Source organism: Mesocricetus auratus, unplaced genomic scaffold (assembly GCF_017639785.1).
Source record: "Mesocricetus auratus isolate SY011 unplaced genomic scaffold, BCM_Maur_2.0 Super-Scaffold_100006, whole genome shotgun sequence".
Lineage (NCBI taxonomy): Eukaryota > Metazoa > Chordata > Mammalia > Rodentia > Cricetidae > Mesocricetus > Mesocricetus auratus.
In genome coordinates, this window is record NW_024429190.1 from 11,344,987 (window position 1) to 11,356,614 (window position 11,628).

Consider the following 11,628-nt stretch of genomic DNA (forward strand, 5'->3'; position numbering starts at 1 on the left):
ATAGAGAATTCTCCTTGCCCAGACAGTCTCCCGGTATCTTAGTTGTATTCAAGGAGTCTGCCTCCACAGCCAAAGGATACATATTGAACTCTATAGCTGGGATTCTGCAGCCCACGTGGAAGGGATACATCTCTATAGCCAAAAGCATATGTGAACACTGTAGCTGGGATTCTGCACCCTACCTCCACAGCCAAAGAGTGCATATGAACATTGACTGGGTCTTCAGTGGGTTCAACTCTCAACTCAGTGTGACATGATATGAGGCTCCTATGAAAGGAAATGAGGCTGGAATCTTTTTTTTTTAAGACAGGGTTTCTCGTCGGGCAGTGGTGGTGCACGCTTTTAATCCCAGCACTTGGGAGGCAGAGGCAGGTGGTTCTCTGTGAGTTCGAGACCAACCTGGTCTACAAGAGCTAGTTCCAGGACAGCCTCCAAAGCCACAGAGAAGCCCTGTCTCGAAAAACCAAAAAAAAAAAAAAAAAGACAGATGTTTTTTTCTTTGTAGCACTGACTGTCCTGGAATTGTCTCTCTGTAGACCACTTGAACTCAGGGGCCACTGCCTCTGCACCACCATGCCCTGCTGAGGCTGGAATCTTAGTAGAGTCATCTCTGTGACGCTCTCTGGCTCTTAGAAGCAGAGATGTTACTGTACTGTGCATAGAGATCCAATCCTATCACTGAGCAACAAGACGGCCCACGTGTTGCTGTGGACTCAAGGACTTTTGGATGAGAGAGTTTCACAAGAAACCCAGGAAATTTGTTGGCTGGTTTTATGAAGGACTTAAACAATGTCACTTCCTCTGTGCCTGAACTTTTCCTTTCATGATCACCTCCTGCTTGGAGTGTGATAACCAGCTTCCTAGGATGACCCCTGCCTGTGTCACAGAGAGCAGGTGGCATTTGGTAGCTTACCCACAGAGTGTCTAGCCAGGAGCACAGTCCATAGAAACAGGTGGCAGCACCCCAAAACAAGGGCTTCTTGGCTGTGCAGTGCCTCCTTTACGGGTGCCTTGAGTGCAGACGAAAGAGAGACACTCAAGGCTTCTCCCAGAATACCCTTGAGCCACTGCCTCCCTCCTGCGTGAGCTCTGCCCTCCAGTCCTGCCAGAAGGAGGGCATTTGATGTCTTAAGATAAAGGATACTGCTGAGGGAGCAGCAGTCAGAGGTGGCCACTGGAAGCATTGTAGCAATGGGAAGTGAGCTCATGCTGTAAATTCCACAGACTTTGGGTTTCCTGATGGAGTTAGAAGTGCCAGGAACTGTGTGGTAAGTCAAGCCTCCCTCTGATCTAGGCAGTGATCACAGGAGGCTCTCAGCTACCTTGTTAGGTGGGCTTACCAGCCTAGAGCCCCTGAAAGGCCACTCATCTGCATGACACTGCAGTGTTGGCTGTGCTCTCCTCTTTTCTAAGGGCAGACCCTTCTGGTGAGAGAAGAGGTCATCTACCTTGCAGTGAGGCACTGGGGAGATTCTGGGAGGAGCAGCTTCCCGAAAAGAAAAGAGAGCTCTGCATCCTAAGTACATGCTTGAGTACCTGGAATCAGATACTGCCAAAACCCTCCCCAAGCACCTTGAGGGGACAGCCAGCATGCTGGGGTAGTGGATCCAGGAATTCTTGGAGCCAACATTGTGGAAACAGGCAAGAGACTTTTGGAGGTCCCCACAACCTGGGCATCATGCCTGGGGAAGTAGCCAGGCCCCTCAGGGCAGTGTCTGTCCTGGCTCAGGCTGGCGCAGTTCATGGCCCTTCCGCCTGCATCTTGTCTAACCAGGGCTCTGCTCTGATTTGCTTCCCCTAGAAGGGGTTTGATGCCACAATTAGGAATGGCAGCTAATGAGTTCTCAGTATGAACCAGGTGGATGCTGAGTGTTTCCTCTGCCACCCTGAGAAGGAGCTGCAATACCCTGTATCGCTATGGGGAATTGACACCAATAGGTTTGTGACAGTTTCTTGGGTTTCACACACGTAGATTTTCACTGGAAGTGACTGTGGGTATATCCTATCCCTGCCTGCAGGCTCCTTATTCCCAGAAACCTCTTGAGGTTGTTCCGGAAGTATGGGATACCTTTTGATATAAGCCTTCCCCAGGGAGGATTTTTGTCCTAGATCTCTGGCACCATCCTCTCCTTTACCGCCGTGGTCCCCATTATCACAGGGCACACACCCACTGTCCCCTCTCTGCTGGCACCGTGGAAAAAACCTAGCCAAATGCAGTTCCCGTCTGGAGGGTGTTTGCCTCAGCAAAGAAAAGCCCTCTCCATTCCTGGCAGAACTGGGCTTCCATAGAGCTTCTGGAATTGGTTCCGCTGAAGAAAACAGCTCAGATGCCTTCTTGCATCCAGCTTGTTAGTCGGGAACTTCAAGGCCAAAAGATTTGGCAGGATTTAAAGAGTCGGCTCTCAAGCTGTCTCATTTTGCGCACACTAATGCTGCCTGTCTTTTGATGGTGAGGTGGGTTCAGTCTCCCTCTCCTGCCCTTTGTAGAGCTTTGGTGAGTACAGCGGATTCTTCAGGCTGAGACTACCCAGGGCCCAGGGAAGAACCATTCCAGCTAGCCTGCCCTGTGGCTTACCTCCAGAGGCCTGAGGTTCAGAGATGTCAAGGGTGTTTACTGAGGCCACACAGTGAGCTGGAACGGAAACAGCCTCCTGTCTCCCCTTTAGTTACTGTCGTGGCCCATTTCCCGTTCCCCCACTAGGGCCAAGCTCTAAGGTAAAGGTTGGGGGATGGAGATGGACAGTGTGCCGTTGCTGACACTCCTTTCTGGGGAGCTCTGGGGCTGCATCAACATAATCTTGCCCCCCAGGGCTCCATTGCAGGACTAGCGAGAAACAGGTGCCTATGCCAGATGCTTCTGTCTGGGGAGAGGCTGGGAGGCAGCTGCAGAGTCAGGGACTTGGGAAGGCATATCTGCCTCTGCCCCCTTCTCCATTTTCCTGGGTGGTATCCTCCTGGGAGGTAGGGTGACCTGTCAGGCACTGCCCAGGACACCTGTCCTGCAGAGAAGGAGACTGTTTCATCTTGACTTCCAGGCCATGGGCAAGTCTGCTTGGAGGTCACCCTGAACTAGGAGCCCAGCCCCTCCTTGCCTGAAGCTGTGCACCTTGCCCTAGGTGTAAGAACTGAAAGGCCTGTGGTGCCAACCTGGGCCTCAGCCCAGAGAAGTTGGTGCACTACACAGCACAGGATGAGAGTTAGTGTTCAGAGCCAAAGAAACACGAGAATCACAAGCTAGACTCCCTCCTCTGGGAAAAGCTCATGTGATAGACATGTCCCCTCTGCAGTGCATCTGCCCACCAGCCGTCCTTTCTGGCCTGCCATTTGTCATTTTTCATTTGAATCCTGAGGTCCATCTGGATCCATATCTTGAACTGCTGGTATCTTGAACACCTATTTGGGAATACTTCCCTGTCACTCTACTACCTTTGAGGTTGCTCTCTGCAGCAAGATGGGCTGTGCTGTGACACCCAGAGCTCCTTTCAGCTTCTGCCTTCTTCCTTACAGCTCACTCTGCAGAGCGCCAAGTCCCGAGTGGCCTTCTTTGAAGAACTCTAGCGGTGACCCAGCCTCCTCAGGATCTGCCACTTTTGCTGCTCCTGACAGCGACGGGATGGGCCTGGCCCCATGGGAGCCATCAACAGCGGACTGGCTTGTTTGGGAACTCTGAATAGAGGGCCTCATCCCCTTCGTGTGCGGTTGGTTTTGAACTCTGGCCCTGTAGAGAGCTCTCAAGATGTTCTAGTTCTCCTGGCCTGCATCTTTCTTTTCTTTGTGTTTTTTCTTTGAGAAGTATTTGTTGTTGTGCATGGATGCCATCCTTCCTACGTCCTAGGCATTGTGGAGCAAGTGTCCCAGTGCCTGCTACTCACTCCAGAGCCTGGTTTGGGAAGTGGCTTTAGGAGTCCAGTGTGGAGGCTGCCTAAAATCTACCATGCTGGTGCCACCCACTCCCCCACAGGGAGGACCTGACATGGTGCAGAAGCTTGACCAGGCTGAGCCTAGAGCCAACAGTGACGGTTCATTAGCCAGGCTCCCGAGACAGTGTTGTAGCTGTCTGATGGCAGGAAGCAGGCTGAAGACAGAAGCTGTGACGAGAGCTGCTGGCTAGCTGGAGGACTAGGAGGCGAGTGGAGCCCACGTGGGATCTGATGGCACGTGTGTACATGACTCCTTCAGGTGCAGTCACTTGCCTGGGGTATGCCAGGGGTTTCCTGGTCCCATTCCCACCAGGGCCTCCATTATCCCATTGAGCACATGGAACTCCAGAGCCCTGCTCCTATCCCATCATATTCTTCACAGCTCTCGCTAATCCCTGGACCCCACTGCCCTTGTCTTCCCTGAGAGCCCTTCTTTCCCTCACCTGGCTGGGTGTCCGCTCACAGTTCTGTGGTCTCATGGGTTAACCCTATGGGTTGTCTCCATGCTGGGCAGCAAATGCATACCATGTGGCTCACACTCCGTGATTGGGTCTACCTTCTTTGTAATGGGTGTCACTCCCGTGGCCAGTCAAGGCCCTTCAGGTCCTAACAGAGCCGGTGATGTGCCTCAGTCCATGAAAAGATGTGTGTGAACTCAAGAAGCTGGGTTGAGGGACTAGGAGCAAAGGAGCGCTCCACGGTACAATTTGGTTTTGAGAAACTGAGGTACACTACCTTGTTCCCACTGACTGGCTGCTCCTTCGGCCGCTTTGCCATAGTAGCCACCCCAGCTCCTTGGACACCTAGGTTAGGACTCTAGTCTGGGACCTAAGGCAAAGTCCTCCGCACTTGCCACTCTGCCATTTGCCAAGTCTGCCCTGGCTCTCATGTTGAGCTGTCTTCTGGAGCTTGAAACCCATCTCTGACTTCCCTCCAGGCCTGACTTGCTTCCTCTGTAAATTGAATCTTTGACAATGGCTATGGACACAGGACTATGATGCTGGTTTCTAAAAATTATGTCAGGCCTTGTTTTTTGTTTTTATTTTTATTTAACTACTGTTTGTGTCTCAAATTTTGGTAATGCCAAGCTACATAACCACATGGGAACCTTGGTATTTGAGCAGTGGCAGGTGTAACCATTGCCTTGTAGGTGGGACCTGAAACCCATTCAGTCAGGATCACCTCAGCTCCCTTGGAGAGAGAAGCTGGGGTCCTCAGAGTGTCTCCAGCCCCAGTAGGAGGAGGACTGAAATCTATGCCCATTTTGAGTCTGTGGCTTCATCCTTTCTGGTAGGCGGTTACGAGTCAAGGAGGATGGTCTCCAAGGAAGTGGGCTCCAGCCCTGAATGTTTCATTTCTAGCTGCAATGACTCTCATGCAGAGGTACCGCGATTCCGAAACAGTCACTGCTCAGTGCGGGACACTGAGGCTTTGCTATTGGCCTGTGGCCACTCTGTATCCTGTCTAAGGTCATACCTCAGCCACAACAGCACTCTGAACCCAGGTCACTGCTCAGTTACTCACGTACTAGCCAGGCCTTGCTGGACAGCCCCCGTGGATACACATAACACTATTTGAGTTACTGTTTTATCATCTATAGACAGGGTTCTCTTGCTCCCTCACTTTCAGAAAGGTCCAGAGGCTGACAACCAACAGCAGTGACTAACTGTCCTTGCCAACAGGGCCAGAGGCTCAGAACCCCTGGTGCAAACTGCTTTCATGGGGATGGAGGTGGGTGCCCAGCCTCTCCAGGTGCCTTGAGGCCAAGACAGCACAGCGCCCATGGGCTTCCATTCCTCTGTTTATTTTTTATTATGGAACCATTCACTCTTGTTGGGCCCAGAATATAGAGCTGTTTTCTATTTGGGGTGGGGTGATTGTAATTTAAGTGATTGTTTAAATAAAAATCCTAAGTGCAAGAGTCTGTCACTGGTGTCTTGTTTTTAGCCTTATTTTTATTTTATGTATATTTTGCCTGCATGTATATATGTGCACCACGTGTGGGTTGTGTCTGTTACCCACGGAGGTTGGAAGACATCAGATCCCCTGGAACTGGAGTTGTGGATGGTTGTGTGTCACCGTATTGTTGCTTAAAATATTCCACGGCACACACCTATATAGCTCTCAAGAGGCTGAGGCAGGAGGATTTTGAGTTTGAAGCCAGCCTGTCTCCAAAAGTAAACAGACTAAGTCATACTCCCTTGTGATGCCATCGTTAGGATCAACTCACATCCAGTGGTTCCATAGGCTGCATAGCCTAGAAACTACAGTCTGAGTACGTTATGACATGTGTGAGACAATGAAATCACCCAACATTGCATTTCAGAATCTGTCTCCATCACTGAGTGATAATGCCTGGTTTGATTCTTATTTCCCGGGATCTGAGTTAAATACTATTTTATATATTTGGGAATGATGTTATAACAATTATAAAAGTTTTGGCAATGTTTTGCTAGCTTTGAATATAAAACTCGTAACTGATTAAACCACACTGGTTGGGGGGTGGTTTTTTGCTACTTGGAGGGGGGGGGGGGCTTTTCAAGACAGGGTTTCTCTGTCCAGGAACTTGCTCTGTAGACCAGGCTGGCCTTGAACTCAGATTCTCCTGCCTCGACTCCTGAATGCTGGGATTGAAGATATGCACCACCACATCCAGCTTAGACCACACTGTTTTTTGACGCACAATCTCTCTATGTAGTTCTCGCTGACACAGGATCATACTATGTAGTTCTGGCTGTCTTCAAACTCAGAGATTTAGCTGCCTCTGCTTCTGAATGCTGGGATTAAAGGCATGCATCACTATGCCTTGCAAAACAATTTCTTTTTGAGAAAATGTCTCATGTACAGCTGAAGATGACCTTGAACTCCTGTTCTCCCATCTCCATCCTCCACCCCCAGTGCTAGGACTATCGTCATGCAATGTTAGTTCTGATAACTGGAGGGGCCTGACTTCCAAGCAGAGAGGAGTTGCTCTGTATATACTGGGCATCTTCAGCAGTATTTTTACCTGACTCTTTAAAGAAACCCCAGTAGCCCAAACTGCTCACACTGACGTCTTGTCAAGCAGAGCTGGGACTGACAGTATTGGCTGGTAGTTCCATTATTTTGAAACTCTATGTAGTCCAAGCTAGCCCCCATCTTCCTGCCCTGCCTCCCTCACCCCAGTGCTGGAATGACAGGTGTTCACCTGGCATGGAGTGACAGGCTCTGCCTGGCATCGTGGTGTGGAACAGATTGCCTGAGTTCTAGTGTTTTCAATTGTTCTGACCTATGATGTCAACTCCAGGTAGCGTGGACCTGGGTGCTTCATTGTGGCGTTTGCCGCCCAGCGCCATGCTGTCCGCTGCTGTCATTGTGGCCTCCCTGCCAGCACTCCCTCCTCTGCCTTGTGCTTCTCGAGTGGGGAGTGCCTGGCAGCTGTCCCCCAGTGCGGTGTGTCCTAGAAGCCTTCATGGGAAAGATCAGATTAGGAGTCACCCACGTGTAATGAAACCCACGTCTAGAAGGGCAGAAGGTTCTGACAGAAAATTGCTGCAACCCTGTCTGATCCAATGCCTTGCAGTCTGGAGAAGAGAAAATCACTGCCTTCAGCTCCCTGTCTCCCTGCAGACAGCAATAGGGCTCTCCCCCGCCCTCCCTGCTGTGTGGGGCTCCCTGGCAGCCTGTCATGACTGCATTATGGCAGGATCCCGAGGCTGCAGCCCCAGCCCTGTAGGGAGAAAGCGTGGTGGCAGGGCAGTGCTAGCAAATTATGGGACCGTTTATCAGCACAGCAAGGTCTCTATCTGGCTCAGAGAGGACCCCCGCTGGTTCCTCTCCTGTTTCCACTGGATGCCCATTTCTCACTGGAGTGGTGACCCCAGAATAGTACCTTGCCTGCTGCTGCCAGGTAGACTTCAGGGCCGCCTGAGAACCTTGAGGTAAGAGCCACAAAATCCCAGAACCCCAGCCTCCACTTACCAGCTCTGTGCAGCCATAGCACGCTCTCACCCCAGGGCAAAGCCCTCCATCACTTCTGTAAAAGTGATTGACAGATGAAAAACAGTACTCCAAAGCCACAAGAGGGCTCAGTGGGTAAAGACATTTACTGTTAGAGTCTATCCCAGGATCCACCAGATATTGGAAAGAGAGAACCGACTCTCACAAATTGTTCTCTGCCCTCTACCCAAGCACCACAACATGCTGTCCCCCAATAAATATGTGTAATAAAAAATTCAAGTATTAGCCGGGCGTTGGTGGTGCACGCCTTTAATCCCAGCACTCGGGAGGCAGAGGCAGGTGGATCTCTGTGAGTTCGAGACCAGCCTGGACTACCAAGCGAGTTCCAGGACAGCCTCCAAAGCCACAGAGAAACCCTGTCTCGAAAAACCAAAAAAAAAAAAAATTCAAGTATTCCAAGACAATAATAAAAAAATTTAATTGCCAGGCATAAGTGGCACATGCCTTTAATCCTAGCACTCAAGCAGGCAGATCTTTGTGAGTTCGAGGCTAGCCTGGTCTACAGAGTGTCAAGAAAACAAAGTAAGTATTCCAGTTTCTCAGAAAAATGTGGTGTGGGCATGCAAGAGCAGGAATGGCATGAAGGAGCAGAATGTTTTTGTTTTCAGACAGGCTCTTCCTCTATTCCAGGGTGGCCTTGAACTCAAGGAAATCCTTCCACCTCCCCTCCCAACTGCTGAGATAGCAGGCATGTGCCATCATTGGCATCTGGAAGCTTCTTTATCGCCAGCCTCTGGGGCACTGGGGACAAGTCTTGTCCTAGCAGAGAGACTCAAAACCCTTTTTGACCCTGTAAGCCTGGGTCCCACACCTGCTCAGCCACTTACTAGCCATTCCAACCTAGGCAAGTGGTTTCATGTTTGGCTGCCATCAATAGGACTTTTAAAGAATGTTGTAGAGATTAATGATGCCTAGAAGGCCCTAAGCATAGGACCTAGACATGTGGTCACTCCAGGGTGCTGACTTTCTCTGAATAGTGCCTTCTGGAGGACTGAGGTAGAAGGACACAGAGAAAAGGACCAGGGTGACCAAAGGAAGTCACAGTCAGAGGCACCAGGCGTACCCACTGCCCCACGTGGGCCCCACCTCACCTCCTGCACCTGGAGCTTAATGACCTTGCATCTGGTCTATTTGTCCTCAGTGTTTGCCCAGTGCCAGCTGCAGAGCCCACGAGATGATAGATAACCCAGCCTGGGGCTGCCCTGGAAGGATGTTATTGTGCCACATTAATACTCTCCACTTGGGTCAATAATTTACTGGAGATTCAGGCCAGGAGGCTGTGGATGGACCACGGGCAGCATACGGAGCTCTCGCCCCCTCCACGGCACCTAGGTTGAAAGATCATGCAGCAGACACTAAAGAGAGATGGCAGTGACCTAATTTTCTCTTATCAGGCATAAGGGAGTAGTCCCCACAGAACCTTGCCCATTTCCAATATAAATAATGTAATCCACTACCCCCCCCATTGGGGAGGAAGGGGCAGCCTTTGATCTGAAGGAATTAAGTCAGTAAACAAAAGCAAGAGCGGGCTGTGGGGGTGTCTTGTGACAGATACCTGCTGTGCCCTGAGAGACTTGAGTTAAATTCTAACACTGGGTCAGCACAGCTTGGCTCTCTCCAAGTTCCTCTATCCCCAGCTCTATCTGGAGCTCCCGGCACTTACCTATGGGCGCTAAGCATCACACGGAGCGGCTCCAGCCTTTCCTCGCTGGAGGTCCTGATGAGGGAGTAGTTTTCAGTGGAGAGTGGTACCCTGGGAAGCTTGCGTGAAAAGCTTGATGCTCTGGGCTGCATGGCTTAGTCCAGGCCCGAGGGTCTACAGGCTGGGAGCAGAGGCTGGAAAGTCCTGAGGAGCTGCTGCAGGCAGAGCTCTCAGCCCCCCAGCTCCCAGCTTTAGCTGTGCAGCCTTGAGGAAGCCTGGTCTCCTCTCTGGGCTCCAGAGCCTCGGCTGGCTGTACAGGTCACATTTGCATAGGAATTCTGGGGTCCCCTCATTTCAGTTTCACAGCCTGGTTTTCCTAGACTCTGTCAAGAGAGTCGCCATTTGGGGAAATAAAAGATGAATGTGGAGATGGACTAGACCCAGCCAGCTTGGCCTATGCTAGGAATACCCACCTCTCCCCATTTTCCCTCCTAGCCCTACATTCTCTTGGCACAGCTTGGGAAGGACCTTAGAGACCCCAGTACAGAAGGTTGGCATGGCCACTCCAGATTTCCCAGTGCTCTGCCTCTTGAGTCCCAGGTCCTGTCAGTCAGGATGGGGGACGGAGTGTCAAGAGCTGAGTCCTCAGCCTGGCCTGCTGTGACAGTTGTTCTGCTTTGAAATCCACGGGGGACCACACCCGATTCCTCCCCTCCCTCCCTCCTCCCAGCCCTCAGCTCCCAAGCTGAGATCCCCAGTTCCCTAGGCTGAATCTATTAAGTCCTTCATATTAACCAGCAAAGGGGGAAACAACCCTCTTTCATCTTAAGCGAGTGAATTTGCATTAACACCTGGGGAGCTCTGTTTGCCTTGAGAAAGCCCATTGCTATTCTGGGCTGCACACCCAGCGCAGAGTTAGTTGCAGCATTCTATTCTTTTATTAATACGGCTTTGCTCTCCGCCCTCTTCTTTTCCCATGGAAGGAGAAGAGTGGCAGGGGATTCCAGGGCTCCCCTCTCCACGTGGGGATGCCAAGAACAAGGGCAGGGAGCAGTTCCCGGTGGAGCTGGAAGACAGCTGTGCGCTGCCCCGTCTGGCATTATGGTCCAACTTTACCAGCCACGTTCAGCAGGCCCTGCCGTGCCTCTTCCCACATAGCTGGGACCCAGCACCTTAAGGAGCAAATTGAGAAGGTAAAGGAAGAGAGTTGGGTGGGGGATGCCAGAAGGTAGGAACTGTGAGCCACTACTCAGGGAGGGTGCCCACTGGCTGAACCCCCCGGTGAGCTCCATGTGGAAATCAGCTTTCTCAGGGGACCTGGCTGGCAGCTGCATGTCACCTCCAAGGCCACTCCTCTTGGCTCCTCTGGGAGGAGCCCAGGCATGTCTGGGATAGGCATAAGCTGGGCTGCACTTTGCAGGTTTTAGACCTGGAGACTGAGTTTCGGGAAGAAGAGAAAAGGGATGCAGTGGGGAGCAAATGCCTCCCCTCTGCTCTTATCTGAGATGAGCTATCTCGTGCCTCCAAATCTTCAGGGAACCCCCTTCGCTCCTGTGGCTTCCCTATCCAGGATAGAACAATGAGCCATGAAAAGGTGACATCCTGACTTGCAGAGCAAGCTCCCACCTTAGGAAGCTGACTTGAGATATACTGGAGTAGGAACTTGGTGGGGTTCACAAGGACCGTGTGAGGATGCTCTGGCCAGGTTGAGGCTTGGCCTCTCGGTTTCGCATCCCTTCCCAACAAGAGTCTCTTCTGAGCCCACTACGGGGCCTTCCTGGGGCGTTAGATCAGGGAACCTTGGTTCTGAGCCAATGCCTGCTGCAGCAAGAGTGTATTAAACGAGGTCGGCTGCTGTGTGGTTATAGCTGTGTGCTATTTGCTTGTCCTGGATCGGTTATTGAAGGTGACAGCTCAAGACAGGGAGGGCTCTGCATGGTTCTACTTCCCACTCAGGAGCCCGGGGCAGCTGGGCCCCTGTTTTGGAGCCTCTGAAAGTGAAGAACATGGCAACTGAGGCCAGCCGAGAACCAGCTTGGAGTCTGCATTGTTCTGGCGTTTACAAGC

The 11,628-nt window shown here is 51.5% G+C and overlaps 1 protein-coding gene across 5 annotated transcripts in view; it reads left to right on the top strand.

The window, feature by feature from the left end:
• Positions 1 to 5,839, top strand: part of Nf2 (neurofibromin 2) — an 85,271-nt gene extending 79,432 nt beyond the window's left edge. For 3 of the 5 annotated variants that reach the window (XM_040746795.1, XM_005068930.4, XM_040746796.1), the window contains one exon: positions 3,508 to 5,839. In XM_040746795.1, the coding sequence (XP_040602729.1) occupies positions 3,508 to 3,670 (163 nt within the window). In that variant the 3' untranslated portion in view covers positions 3,671 to 5,839. The remainder of the gene's footprint in view (positions 1 to 3,507) is intronic. The other 2 variants (XM_005068931.4, XM_021226519.2) reach the window with 2 other exon arrangements.
• Positions 5,840 to 11,628: the final 5,789 nt, after the last annotated feature.